This window comes from Delphinus delphis, chromosome 3 (genome assembly GCF_949987515.2).
Source record: "Delphinus delphis chromosome 3, mDelDel1.2, whole genome shotgun sequence".
NCBI classification, from domain to species: Eukaryota; Metazoa; Chordata; class Mammalia; order Artiodactyla; family Delphinidae; genus Delphinus; species Delphinus delphis.
The window spans coordinates 54,087,709-54,102,826 of record NC_082685.1 but is presented as its reverse complement, the minus strand read 5'-3'; the positions used below and the strand labels follow the sequence as shown (position 1 = coordinate 54,102,826).

General features: G+C 44.3%; 1 protein-coding gene across 3 annotated transcripts in view; it reads left to right on the top strand.

Moving 5' to 3' along the window:
* The window catches only part of ARHGAP26 (Rho GTPase activating protein 26), a 478,823-nt gene that overhangs the window by 125,863 nt on the left and 337,842 nt on the right, over nucleotides 1–15,118 (top strand). For all 3 annotated transcript variants that reach the window (XM_060008623.1, XM_060008625.1, XM_060008624.1), the window contains exons 5-6: nucleotides 1,158–1,259; nucleotides 7,855–7,965. In XM_060008623.1, coding sequence (XP_059864606.1) covers nucleotides 1,158–1,259; nucleotides 7,855–7,965 — 213 coding nt within the window. The remainder of the gene's footprint in view (nucleotides 1–1,157; nucleotides 1,260–7,854; nucleotides 7,966–15,118) is intronic.

The window sequence follows — 15,118 nt, the reverse complement described above, 5'->3', positions numbered from 1 at the left end:
CAGGCCATGGTAGACCTTCTTTCAGTCCCCTTGTCCGCCATCCCCACTGAAATGTGGAGGGAAGAGAGACCGCCTATGACAGTGTTTCCAGGTGTGGCTGAGAATGTGGACTTGGAGGCAGCTTGTCCTGGGCTCGAACTCCAGCTCCGTCACTCTCTGTGACTTTTTACACAAGTTAACTTCCCGCATCTAAGTTTTCTTATCTGTAAAATAAGGAATAGAAATAGAACTTCAGTGACTTTGGGGGAGCAGGGATTATTCTGTATAATATGATATATATATATATAAAACTTTGAAAGCAATAATATAGGATAATAAACATTTCCCAAATGGAGGGAAAAAAATCACCCATTATCCCATTTTCTTAACTCAAGTATTTTCACTGAAGTATCTTCCCATCTAATGTTTGTCTGTAGGTAGACACATTCCCTGTAGGATACACCGAGTTTGTATCATGCTAGCCTTCCTAGTTATGTTTATTGGATGCCCCATACTTTAATTATCCCAAATTCTATGCTTGGGCAGCAATGTTGCTGTTGCTTTTTATTTTTTTTTGCTATTATAAATGATGCCACAGTGAACATATTTGGGAAGATAATGTCTTCTTTGTTTTGAATTATTCCTCAGCTTAAAGACCCATATGTGATATTATTGCGTCAAGGAATATTTAGGTCTACAAATTAAGACATACTTTGTGGACACAGTTAAAGCTGGATCTACTCTTAGTCTAGACTTGTCCCATTTAAGGTGTAAGTGGATCTTCCTGTTTGGGGATTAGCTTCACAGGTAACTTCCCTTCTTTGGCTTTGAACATACTTGTGAGTTAGAAACTAGAGATTTCTCTTTTACAACTGAAATTTCTAGAAGGTGGAACCCTGGCTCTGCCACTCTGAAATACTGGTATTTACCTCATTTCTGGCATAGTAGTGGCGCCTCTGTGATAGACCCTCAAAACGGTTGGGCTGTTGTTGATGGGTGGTTGCTTGCTTTCATGGCATTATTGGAAGAGTAGGAGATGGGTGGTGTGCCACTGTTCTGGGTCTGAGGGAATGACGAAGCCATGAAGATGAGCAGGAAGAGTTTGACCCAGGTTGCTTTCATTCCTGCAACATTTTAGTCTTTTTCTCCTTTCCTCTTTTTTTTTTTTTTTTTGCCAGGAAGCCAAAAAGAAGTATGACAAGGAGACAGAGAAGTATTGTGGCATCTTAGAAAAACACTTGAATTTGTCTTCCAAAAAGAAAGAATCTCAGCTGCAGGAGGTAAGAAACTTTACTAGTATCTGAATAAAGTGTTTAATCTTTCCGTGGTGCTGTTCTGGTTACTCTCTGCTGGAGCCTCATTCTGATCCCTCATTCCACGCTTGCTGCCCGCATTGCCTTTGTCCCTTCCCGATGCAGCCACGCTGTACGGCCGTCCCGCCTGTCCACAGCAAGGAACATGCAGCTGGTCCAGATCACCCTAATCACTAGGCTGTGCTTCCTCCTTTCAAACTGAGATCTGTTTTCCTGTTTCTCTCACCCTTGACCTTGATTCTGTACTCTCTTACCCTGCCTTTCCACCTCCTCCTTACATCACTGATTTGAAATGTTAGCATCTGAAACACTTTGGTCATCCTTCCTTAATGTGAAATGAAAAAAAAAATTATTCCAACCAGTGCTTGACATTAGTCTTTTTTTTTTTTTTTTTTAAGCAGTATTTTATTGTCTCATGTATTTTGTGCTTAGGTAACTTTGTTTCAAAAAAGTAAATTCTCTGGTCTGCCCCTGTTTTTTTTGGATTTGCATGGGGTCTTTTTTAAGAGTAGTTCTCTTGGAAAGAAAAGTCAGATTTGTGGCCTTGGAGCTGTGACCATTTTTATTTAGTTCATGGAGATTTGCATGGCGAGGGGGTTTATGTTTTGGGGAGACAGGGCAGTTTGCTAGTGGAACTCCAAACTTGGCTACATGAATATCATCTTATTTAGCTCTTAACAATTTGCTTGAACTATCTCAGGTGTGTGTTAAAGCGAGGCTATGGCTTCCAAGCTAGCCCTCATTCTTCAGTTTCCTTTCTTCTTGAGCAAATTCCTTGCCAGTACTTCTGTTCATATGAAGATGGTAGGGTCAGAGGTTGAAAGATGAGGATTACTCAGGAGATGGTGGAGCCCAGGATTTGTTACACACCCTCAGTTAGGAAGTGTTGTGCTCAGAACTCTTTCTTTGAAATGAGTGTTTGAATCAGTTGTTTGAGTGATGGATACAGACTTATTAACAGGAAGTGTTTATAGTGGGCTTTGCAGATCAGTTCTTGGCCAACCAAGCAGCAGCAATTGTATTTGGGGTGAGCTGTAGGAAGTAAGAAACTGCTGACCTTTCCTTGAAGACTTTTTGCTTGAGTTAGGGAGAAAGTAGCCAACGCAGGAGGAAGAGATTCTTGAAGTAGCAAAGCTGCTCGGGTAAATCTTGTCAAATGTGATTGAGAAGGTTAAGGAAATGCTGATTTTCATTGGATGATACAGAAAAGGCTATTCCCAGCTCTACATGGGTCTCTGGGCACTAGGAGATACCCAAGGATATGTGAATTGTCTGTGACAAATACGTAATTCCATTTAGGATCTGTCCTGATCGGTTATCATTCTTCTAACATCATTTGGCGTTTAGGGTTTGGAAACGGTAGGGAAAGGCATTTTGGCTGGAGCTCACAATCACCAGATCTGGCTAACTGTAGTTCCTAAGCAGTTAGGTGACCATGCACCACGAGTGCAGTTACTCACAGCTGAGAGGATATGTGATTGTTCTAGCACCTACTGGTACTGGGAGGCCCACAGTACAGTTATCCTACCTGCATGACTTCACCAGAGTGAGGCTACTTCTCCTCTCGGTCTGCTCTCTCCATGCCTGGCTCCTGGTGAGTTGGTCTGGAATGAGTCCCACATTTTCTTTTAGGGCTGTGCCAATAGCATCTCCTCCTGAGATAGCAATACGGGGACCAGAACACTGGACTGGCAGAGATACCTTCTTCACAAGGCTTGCTCTGCTATGTAGTTGACTGTGTGACCCGGGACAAGTACTTGGTCTCTCTGAGCTCTAGTTCCTTTGTAAAATACTCATAAAATACCTGTCCTGCCTACTTCATGGATGAGAAGGTAAATTACAGCCGCTACACAAATATAAAGTATTATCCCCATAACTGGCCTGTTCCTCCCCCTCCCCTGCTCCCAAATTGGATGGCATTCTTCCTGGCTGCCGTAGTCGGTTCAGGCTGCAATAACAGAATACCCTAGACGGGGTGGCTTATAAGCAACAGAAATTTGTTTCTGACAGTTCTGGATATCGGGAAGCCCAGCATCAAGGCACTGGCATATTTGGTGTCTGGTGAGGCCTGCTTCCCAGTTCGTAGATGGCTGTCTTCTAGCTGTCTCCTCACATGGCAGAAAGGGTGAGGGAGCCCCCTTGGCCTCTTTTGTAAGGACTCTATCCTCATGACCTAATCACCTCCCAAGGGCCCCACCCAAATGCGATCACACTGGGGATTAGGTTGCATCATATGAACGTAGTGGTGAGGTGGGCAAACATTCTGTCTGCAGCACTGACTGTCAGTATTTATCTTAGTGGAAACTTTTTCATTATGCTTTTTTGTTACAATCCTTGTCTTTTTTTTTACCCATTCACACTTCCTAAATACTTTGAAGGCAAGGAGTGGGCTGCAGGTCTTCCTTGCAAGTCCTGGTCTGTTCTCAAGCATTGCTTTTTATACCTAAGCTGAATTAAATTGAATAAAAAATCTCATAATAATAACAATAATAATGATAATATTTTTACTAACAACAGCAACAGTAGCGGCCCGTGTTTACTGAATGCATATTCATGTACCAGGCGCCATGTTAAGCGCTGTTATGTGGAATGTGCTCAAATCCTCATAACCACCCTATGAAGTACAGGTGGATTCCCTCTCTTTTACATAGGAGGAGACTGAGGCTCAGAGATGTTTAAATAGCCTGCCTATAGCTAGTCAGCAAGGATTGGAACCTTGGCTCCTGACTCTGGAGCCGTTTCCCTTAACCCAGTAAGCTCTTCTCTGGCCATCTTGTGGGGAAGGATGTTGCTGGGCTGCCTGCCAGCCATTGTTATTCAATGCGAGTGTCAAGCTAAGGGAATTGGAGAGCGGGAGGGACCTTGGTGATCCTCTGGTTAAACCTCTTAGAATTTCGCATGCAGGACCTGAGTTCCTTGCAGAGGTTACGTGATTTACTCAAGGTCTTCCAGCTATTTAGTGATGATTTTCCTTACATTTATTAAAAGATCAACTTTTAACAATATTATGAATCACCTACTACACATGTAACGGAAGCTACTTCCTTTGATGATCCAGAATTATTCCCTGATTGCAGGCCTGCATGAATACTTGTAAATTCTAGCCCATCCTGGACCTCTGGTGGCTGAAATGACTGGGCAGCGATGTGGAGTGACACTGCCATCTAGTGGAAGACTTTTTAAAAGCCAGTGTTTTCTTCAGTGGCTCAGAAGCTGGCTTCAAAGATAATAAATCATTCCTTGGACAAATTATTTCTTGGACGCTTCTGTGAAAGTCCGTTCAGGAGTTGGGTGTGTTGTGGGGAGTGAAATGAATGATCGGAAGCTACAGTCTAGGAGAATTTTTCTTTTCCAAGAAGCACGGAATGGTTGGTGGGTCTTGGACAAGCTGGTAGATTGACAGCTTCTTAAGTAACAGGGCAGAGGAACTGCCTGCCCAGGGGTTGGAATCTGGCTTCTGATTCCATCACAAGAGGAGCTAAGGATGTGGTAAATTCTATGGCGCATATGAGAGGGGCATTGGCAGGAGCAACCTACCATTCCACTTGGGATTTCATCTTCCTTTTCCTCTGGAAATGCATTGTTATGCTTTTTTTTCTCAGTGCTGGGCCACATAGAGATCAATTCATTTATTCCTCAAGCATCAGTTGAATGTTTGCTGTGGGCCAGGCCCTGTTCGGGATCTGGAATGGAAAAGTGAGGCAAGGCCTTTGCTGTTATCGACTTTATATTCTAGTAGGCAATACATGAAAAGAGAGAGAAATAAGTAAGAATTTCATGTAGTGATAAGGAAATAACTTGGGAGATAGGATAGAGACTCCCTGGGGTAACATACCTAAAATAACGTCATTGTAGGCTTCTCTAAAGAGGTGACATTTGAATGGAGACCAGAATGAAGAGAAAGAGCAAGCTGGGTGAAAAGCTAGGACAATGTTCTTTAAATTATGGGTGTGTCATAAGATCTGAGTTACTGGGTCATGACATAGAATAGGCTAGACTAGAGTGAAAAATATGAAAGTATGTTGCACCTAATTATAAATGTTTGTTTATTGGGTCATAATGTAAAAGGTATTTCTTACTGTGCATTAAAGTTTAAAAAAATTGAATATTTATCTAGGGGAAGAGGTTTTCAGGCAGAATGAACAGCAAGTGCAAAGACTGCATGGCAAGAAAGAGTTCGGAGTGTCGGAGGGTAGCTAGGAGCCCCAGCTGGAGCTCAGTGGGAGAGGGGTAGGGAAGGAGGGCTGGGCCGGTTCCTCAGGGTCTTCAGACCATGGGAGAGGCCAGGGGGAGGTGTTGAAGGAGCTGTGAGAACAGCTGATGGAGATTAAGGAAAGGTATTCTGGCTGCTGGGTGGAGGCTGGATTGCGGGAGCAGAGACAGAAAGCAGGGAGGCCGGTGAGGCGAGGGTTGGAACCGCCCAGAGAAGGTGTGGCTGGCTTAGGGTAGGAGCAGGGATTACAGCCCATCTGCTCAGATGTCCCTGGTGATAACCCCCAGTGTGCACAGAACACTTCCTGGTTTTCAAATGTCCACATCCTTTAGCTCATTTTCTCTTTGAAACAGCTCTACTCAGAGCAAGGGCAGATCATAACATCTCCAGCCTTCAGGTGTGGGGAAGAGACCGGGAGAGGATAAGTGACTGGAGTGGGTCCCACCAGCTAGAAGATGATAGAACTGCAACTCCCACCCAGATTGTTGCTCTCCTGGCTCTCTCACTGACGCTGGGCTCTGCTCTTCTTCTCAGAGGACTTTGCTCCTGGCTCCTCCAGCCCTGCCTAACTTGCAGCTTTTCTGAATGACTTTTATTTCTGTTGTGTCTCACTTGGCAAGCCCAAGCAGAGAGGATGTATCGGGGGTGTGGGGGAGGTCAGGGAAATAGACGCATCCCTAGGTGTAAGTGTGTTGGATTTGCACTATGAGAAATGAAGGACTACAGGGACTTAACGGGCCTTAGCCGGCAGGAGCCCAGGTGGAAGGTGTGTCAGGCACTGGTCCACCGGCTACACCTGGCAGGGGGCGTGGTGCAAGCACTTTCTGAAACGCGGTCTCCAAATAAAGCTCTGTCAGTGCTCAGACATCAGCTCTCCTGCTTGGAGGCTTAGGTGATGCCCCCAGGCTTAGCCCTTCATTTTGGTTTTGTGCAGCTGTTACTTAGGGGACTGCCTTCTGCATATTAATATGGAAGTTGCCCCGCGAGAAAGTTGCTAGCAGGAGACTTGAATGGAGTCTTTTGGGTTGTTTCATGGCGCCTTGTGCTTTTCCAGAGTTTGTCATTTTCTTTTTATTTACATGATTATTTAATTATCTCTTTTCCTCATCATGCTGTGAACTCCATGAATGAATGAATGAATGATTGGCCAGCTCCTTAAGATGTCAGGTTAGCAGTACCATATTTGGTATAATGAAGTAAAAGGTCTGTCCCAGTTTTGTTCTGCAGGAATCTTGACAAAGGAACACTGAAAGAAATACTCCTTTGGGGGCTTTGTCTTTGTAAAGTATGTTATCGAATGACATACTTCATTTCTAAAGAAAAGAGTGGAAAGGGTAAGAGCTTTATAGTGAGAGTTAAGGTACTTCCCAGCACAGCGTCTTGCTACTCCACACATGCTCATTTTCTCCCCTGGGTTCTGGATCCCAGATCAGTGGCTTAATTGTATGTAGCCAGGTGTGGACCTTTACAACCACACACCTGTACAGAGAGGGAGGTGAGGTTCCGAGGCAGCAATGTAATTACTCTGCTTGGGGTAAACTAATAGTTCATCCTCGTCCAAAGAAAGTATGTGCGACCGTGTGAAAATGTTCTTTTCTGAGGTCCTCTGCCCCCTATCAGGTTGTTTTGTTCATTTAGAAGGATGGCCCTGCATGTTTTCTTTTTCTCTTTAAAAATCTGTCTTGCATGGAACTTAGGTCGGCCTAGGGTGTGGGGAGGCGGTAGAGTCTAGTGGTTTAGGAATGTGCAGGGGTCTTGGAGGCAGATCAGCCAGGACAGAAATCCCAGCTCTGCCTCGTACCAACTAGGTCAGGTTCCTTAACGTTAGCAGATTTCATTTACTTCCTGTAAATTACGGGTAAGGATATCTTCTTTTTAGGAACGTAATGAGGGTTAAATAACTGAAAGTATAATGAGGATTGAATAAGGTAATGATGCACAGCTTTTTTTTTTCTTTTTTTGTGGTACGCAGGCCTCTCACTGCTGTGGCCTCTCCCATTTGCGGAGCACAGGCTCCGGATGCGCAGGCCCAGCGGCCATGGCCCACAGGCCCAGCTGCTCCGCGGCACGTGGGACCCTCCCGGACAGGGGCACGAACCCGTGTCCCCTGTATCGGCAGGCGGACTCTCAACCACTGCGCCACCAGGGAAGCCCTGATGTACAGCTTTATGGGCATGGTTCCTGGCACAAAATTAGCGCTCGGGTAACCATGATCATTGTTCTTATTTCTGCTTCATGCTACTGGATTTGTTTTTAAAAACCATCTCCAGAGATTTTTTTTGCCTGCTTGCTGAATCCTCTCCTCAGATAGTGACCTGATTTTTTTCTGAAATTCCATCTTGTTTGTAGGCAGACAGCCAAGTGGACCTGGTCCGGCAGCATTTCTATGAAGTATCCCTGGAGTATGTCTTCAAGGTGCAAGAAGTCCAAGAGAGAAAGATGTTTGAGTTCGTGGAGCCTGTAAGTAGATGCTCAAGGTTTCACTGTGTACCCAGACTTTCATCCCCCACCCCTCATTCCAACTACCTAGATGACGGAATGCTCCAAGTTGTTAATGAAGAGATTGACCAGCCCTGATGCTGTGCCTTCTGCTAGTAACAGTGCTTGGTCAACTGGCTACCCTGGGTTCTTCCCAGTACAACCACAGACATGGGTGTAGAGCATTCAGCAATGGTTCCATCCTCTAGCTACCTTGCGTTGTGCTGGTTGGTTTCCAAGTCAGAGTAGGGGAGGGGAGGAGTTTTCATCTTGCCAAACAATAGTGATGACACCTTAACTTTCCTCCTTCCTTCCCTGCTTCTTCTCTCCTTCAAGTAACGCAAGTGTAGCAGTAACCCAAGGAAACCATTCTCTTTTTGCCTCCTAAGTTCAAAGCCCCTCCTTATCCCAGGCATGTATTAAAAGATGCGATATAAAGCAATTTCTCACTCTAAGTTTGTTATAACCAAGCAGCATGGAGATCGTTCTGAGTGAATCGTGATGGGATTTGGACTTGGACAGAAAGTTCCATTGGGCATGAAGGGTTGCAATGTGGGGACACGTCTGGCTGTAGCTTAGGCCACCCCAGTGTGGTTGTGGTTTTGTGCAGATGTGGTATTGCTCTACCCCTCTGTGGCACTAGTGTTCAGAATCCATGGAAACACCAAATAAGCATGTGGGCCTCAATTTAAAACTCTTGCAGATCTTGAATTTTTCAGCTGAATGCAACCTCTGATCTAGACCCAAGCCTGGGGTCTCTATACAAATGAGATTACCTACCTAGATTTAAGAAAGTGATTTTCGGGGCTTCCCTGGTGGCGCAGTGGTTGAGAGTCCGCCTGCTGATGCAGGGGACACGGGTTCGTGCCCCGGTCCGGGAGGATCCCACATGCCGCGGAGCGGTTGGTCCCGTGAGCCATGGCCACTGAGCCTGCGCGTCCAGAGCCTGTTCTCCGCAACGGGAGAGGCCACAACAGTGAGAGGCCCGCATACCGCAAAAAAAAGTGATTTTCTTAAGCAAATAACAAAACTATAAGAAATTGAAAGAAAGTGACTGCTCTTTTTGGTCAAGAATGTTCTGTGCCCTGTTTCTAATTTATAAACTTTGGGGATGCTTTTTAGGCACGTAGACTTACTGGTAGTTTCAAGACTCCATTTGGCCTTGGAATTTGTTGCGTCCATCTTTTACTTTGCTGGAGCTATTTTGATCTTGGGAGTCTACTCCCAGCCATGTCATCTGGCAGATTCTTCAAAGCTATTAATTACCTCAGTCTTATCTGAATAAGGGAAACTTTAGAGCCAGCTTCCTTTCCAGCAATGATCTCTGCCAAGATCTCAGGTCAAAATCCACATCTTTCTGCAGGGTCTGTGAGATGGGGAAAGCCATCTGTCAGAGAAAGCAAGCTTGTTGATTTCCCTGCTTGGGGCCCAGAGGTGTTAAAACTAGCCATTCAATCACAGGTTGACTAAAAGAAAGTCTCATCTCTCTCGTGGCTGGAGCAGGAATTCAAATGCTGTCATGAAGAATTAGCCTTTTCACTTGCTTTTACTAGAACTTCTAGAGGAAAAAAAACCAGTGTGATTCTCATAATCTTTATGTATACTTTGTTCGGTATTATTCTGTAAATACCTGATTTTGATGAGTTGCATTTTAATTGACCCATCCTATTTTTGAGTTGTTTTTTTGTGTGTCCATTTTGATGTCTCCATAGAGTGAATCAGATATCATATCTGTTAGCTTTTGCTGACTAACAGATAACCATAAAACCTTATACAACAACAGACGTTTATTTCTTACACATCTGTGGGGTTCATCTAGTCTAGGCTGGGCTCAGCTGGTTGACTCTGCTCATCTAGGTGGGCTTTCCTCTCCTCCTCCCCCACCGTATCCTCCTCCTACCTTTCTTCCTCCTCTTTTTTTTTTTTTTTAAAGAAATCTATAAAGATTTATCCTTCTGTTTCCTGGCATGCTACCGTAGTATATCAGTGTCTTAGGTTTTTTGAGAGGCAGTGTAGCATCATCGTCAAGGGCTCTAGAACCAGACTGCCTGCATTTAAATCCCAGCTCAGCCATCTTCCAGCTACGCATTCTGGGGGAAGTTATTTTTTGAGCCTTAGTTTTCCCCTCTGTGAAACAGGTATAATAATACCACTTTTATAAAGATGTTAGGAGGATTACCTGAGTTTATCCAGGCAAGTTGCTTAGAATAGAGCTAACCTAAGTAACACCCAGTTATTATATAATTGCTTATTAGGACCCAGTTAGCGATTATTTTTTATTCTGAAGTAGAGGAATATATCAATTTTGGCCACCCAGGGTCTCCTCAAGTGAGCAGGTGAGTCAAGTGCCAGTATTAACAGGGCCTACTTGGTTTAATACAGTCTTGGTAAATGTAAAAGCATTTATTTTCTGAATAGCATAGAAAATGCTGATGACCCAGCTGCTCTGTCTGAGGAGCTCACAGTCTCCTTGGGGAATCAGTGTCTATGGTAAAGAGCTAGCCAAGGTAGCAAGCAGTTCAGTGCCAGCATGCATAGGATGGATGTACCAGAGGGATTTAAAAAGTAGAGAACCATTGTGGTTTGCAGATGTTTTTGAAGTCATAAAGTGAGGCACCTGGAGAGCTAATGAAAAAAAGGTCTGGTCTCATGTTAGAGTGAAGAGAAAGTGGTAGGAGCTTGTCCTGAGTTAAGTTAAATGAGTTGGCGGAGAGGTTGGATGTAGATGTGTGACCTTCACTTTTCTATAGAAGTTCTTGTTTCTGAGCACACCAGTTGATAGGCAGGTGAGTGGCTGGAGCTGTGGGTAGGGAGAAGAGAGTCACACAATGAAAAAGCTACTGACCAGATCACTGGTTCTCAAAGTCATAGAAATACAAATTCTCAGGCTCTACCCCACACCTGAAATTTGTGGGTAGGGCCCAGTCATCTATTTTTTTGTAAGCCTTCCAGGCGATTCTGCTGCACATTAAAGTTTAAGCCGCTGGCCTAGATTGTACAAAAGAAGAACGTGAAATAACGGTCGATGATATCAGCTGAAACTCTGTCATGTTCTGTGTGAGTAATAAGTGCTTTACCACATTATGTCATTCAATCCTTATATCATCTCTGAGGGTAGGTACTGTTTTTGTTTTCAGATAAAGAAATGGAAGCACATTTATTTGCTTCTGCAAGGTCACACCTAGTAAATAGCAGAGCTGTAGTGGTCTGACTCTTAATCTCTATGAAACAGCATTTGACTACTTAAGGGCGGAAAGGAAACAAGCAAAAAAATCGATTGAACTAAATTGTTGGGGTGCCTGGTGTGCACATTCATGTGTTGAGTTGGTTGCAGTCAAGGGAATCTTCCAACCATTCAAGGAACCTCCATGTACATCGACTATGTTCATTTGTTTCTTAGAAAGTAACTTCAAGTGCCGGAAGTTATTGACCTTCAGAAAAAGAAACAAAATTTTAGTATGCTAAGGAAGAAAAATCAGACTCTGGGATCTAAACCGTATATTTTTGTGGGCCCTGGAAACCTTAATTTTCTTGTTGAGGTACTAAATGTTCTGGAGATTGGGATCGTAGATAATGACACGACTGGCTTCATGAAGGTGAAGCCATATCCCGTCTGTTGCCTGAGTTTTCCTAATTGAAGGTTACCTACTGCGGCAGAGAGCTCACTCTCTACGTTCGTCACGCTCCACAGCCTCTGAATTTCGCCTCCAGAGTATTTCTTGGTGCTGTGCCTTCCTGTCCCTTCTCACGGCTTCCGCCCCATTGCAGCTTGTCATTCTTTCGCTTTGGTCAGTGGCATCCTGTCCTGACCCTGTCAGCACAGTGCCTTTTCTGACACATCGGTCTGATTCTGTCCTTCTTGCTGAGCAGCCCCTGCCAGCACGCCGGTGCTAATTAAGCCCATTACATAGATGATCTCAATCTCTACCGTAATCCACTGCAGTAACAGGTTAAAGACAAGTTGAAGGGAGTTACCTGGCTTACCCAGCCCAGCTTTTCATCCCTTTACTGGCTGCCCTTCTCTTCGTCGGTGTGAATGAATGGTTCTTGGTAGCTGTATTCTTCTGCTAGGGATGCTGTCACAAAGTACCACAAACTGGGTGCCTCAGAACAACAGAAATGTATTGTCTCATAGTTCTAGAGGCTAAAGGTCTGAGATCAAGGTCAGCATGGCCCTGCTGCCCCTGAAACCTGTAAGGAAAAATCCTTCCTTTCCTCTTCCTAGCTTCTGGTGCTTTCCCGGCAGTATCTGCCATTCCTTGTTTTACAGATGCCTCCCTTCAGTTCCTCATTTTCACAGGACTATCTTCTCTCTGTGTTTGTTACTGTGTCCAAATTTCCCCCCTTTCTAAGGACACCAGTCATTTTTGATTAGGGCCTAATGGATTCATTTTAACTTGATTATCTCTGTACAGACCCTGTTTCCACATAAAATCACATTCTGAAATACCAGGGTTTAGGACTTTGTATCTTTTGGGTTTGGGGGAAAAAATTCAACCCAAAACAGTAGCTCTATTCTATAAATGGAAAAAACCTTAAATTTATCACGTAGTCCAGAAGGTTGTAACCATCACTAATAACGCAGTTACATTTTTGTTTATTATTTTTTAAAAAATCTGTGTTATCAGCTAGGAAATAGGAATAAATTTTCTTACAGTTATTCTCAGAGGAAAACAAGGAAGGGGCAGAAGGCAGAGGAGGGTTGGGAGGGTCTTCCTCTGGCATTTGCTTTGTCATGCTGTGATTGCACGTCTGGCTGTCCAGGGAGGAGCCTGGGTGGACCTGCTGGCTTCTCTTACCTGATAACCAGGTGAGGCTACAGCAGGCGCTTCCTCTGTGTGTGTGAGTAGAACCATTTCTTTGAGGCAGACAAATCCTTGCATCTCGGGGGTCCTTCTGTGGGCCGTGCCCAGCTCCCTGAGCAGTGGACTTTCATTTCCCTTGGGGTCATGGGTTCAAAGATTCATACAGTGTGTGGGAGGTAGGGGAGGGGACGAAAGATGCTGTGAGGGGAGAAGGAAGGAAGTGGCCCAAAGATAACAATACCGAAGGCATCATTTCCTGTAGAAAAAATGGACAATCAGCCATGATACCAGAGGAAGTGAAAACCAAAATAAACATTGGCAGCTCTCTGCCTTTGGAGTGCTTGTGTGTATACCCAGGTGGCATCTTAGCAAGCTGTCTGAGATAGTTAATTACCCTGAGTAAGAGAGGCCCTGTTGACTGTAAGTGCAGCATAAATCAGCATTAATAGAAGGGATGACTCGAGAATCAGCTGCTTATCTTCTGCATTATTCTCCACTAGAGGGTGACTCAGTGCCCTGGGAAAGTGATGGGGCGCAGCCTTCAAGGACAACAGGGAGGGCAGAGATAAGAAAGGACTGTTGTCCTTGTGAATACTGGCACTAGGTTTGGCATAAGAGCTCCTTCTTCTCCATTACTGGAGCCATTTAGAAGGAAAAGTGTGGGCCACGTTCTCAAAAATGTATTTTACATAGAGGACTTTGCAAAGAGTTTGGTCATCTTTGAAGAAAAGGGTTCATTATTAGTCTTTGGTGACTCTCTGTGGCTTACCACCCATTCCTTAATTTAGGTGAAGGGTGTATATATGGTGCCTCTAGATGTTTTTATAGCCAGAGGACCCAGCAGTGCCTGTTCCTCTCCTCCTGTAAGGATCTAAGGGAACAGATGTTCGAGGGACAATGGCAGCAGGAAGTCAAGGGATCACATTGTTATAAGCTGGGGTTTTGCCTGACTTTCCAGTGCAGAGCTCTTTGATAAAGTGGGCTGGGCATGTGGCTTTGTCTGAAGACAGGTCAGTATATACCTCGGTGCTTACCGTTCCTGCCACAAGCAAAGTGTGAGAGTTTCCTTTACTCTCATTATTAGGGCTGCTGCTCAAAAAAGGAGAGTAGGTGAAACAAAGTGAGATTGTGTTTAATAAGTAAAGGTATGTTCATTTAAGGACTAGAAGATTAAACACAACAATATAAAGTGGTGCAGCTGTGTCTTGGTTAACAGGTATTTGAGGCAGGTCAGAGGGGACAACTCAGACGGTGTGAGTTGACATTGAGAAGTTAGAATGGGGCTGGTCTCCAAATGTAGTAGAACTGGGCTTGTGATGGAGGTGAGGTTCTGGTTCTTCTGAACCTTGTTCAGGCTTTAACTGTAATCCTGTCTTCAGGTTGAGATTTGGGACTGAGACAGGATATGTAGAGCTTGGGAAGGGGCCAGGGAAGCATAACAACAGTGAGGTTTACATATGGGCACTGGGAGGAGAGACGGCAGGAACGTTTATTTAGCTTGGAGAAGTGAAGGCTGACAGGGGCTCAGGGTGGGGACGTTAATGGTTTTTAAGTATATGAAGGCATGTTGTGAGAATTGTAGTGAACAGATGTTTTCACTCTTCACTAAAGACAAGACTAAACAAGGAATGGGCTTACCTTTTAGGCTGTGACACTTTAAGTGAGAATTTAGGGAAACCACCTAAGTGAAAATGTGGGAACATGAGATTATTTTAATAAAGGAGTCCAGAGTGTTTACTTCTGGAGAGCTTCTGGAAAGTACAGAAACATGCTTGAGCTGAAATCTGATCTGGGTGATTTTCTTTGATTTGACTTTGCCTGTTAGACTGCAGACTCAGGACCCACCAGCTTCCTTTTCTCCCTTCCTTGTTGGTTATCAACATAACCACACCCTTCTGCGTGATAACCTGATATTATGAATATACTAGAAGGAGACTGAGTGGGAGCCCTGGTCTTCAGCTTCTGAAGAAGTGATTTTCTTAGGAGGTGATGAGGCTTCACAGGGGAAGAGCTTGGATGTTGGTGCCAGGAGGCCTGGTTTCAAATCCTGGCTGCCACTTACTGTGTGTTTTTTGGGCAAGTTAGTTAACCTCTTTGAATCTGCTTCCTTACTGATAAGTTGGAGATGATAGCAGTATTCATTTCATAGGCTGTTATGAATATTCAGTGAGACACAGGGCATATGAAGTTACAGTGCCTGGCATGTAAGAAGTGCTCAGTAAACGATAACCATTATTATTACCTTATTCTAGACTTTCAAACCGGGGCTGGGAACTCAGATACAGCTCCATAGTACCTTTTGAACCTGCCTATGTTAAGTTTGCCCTTCT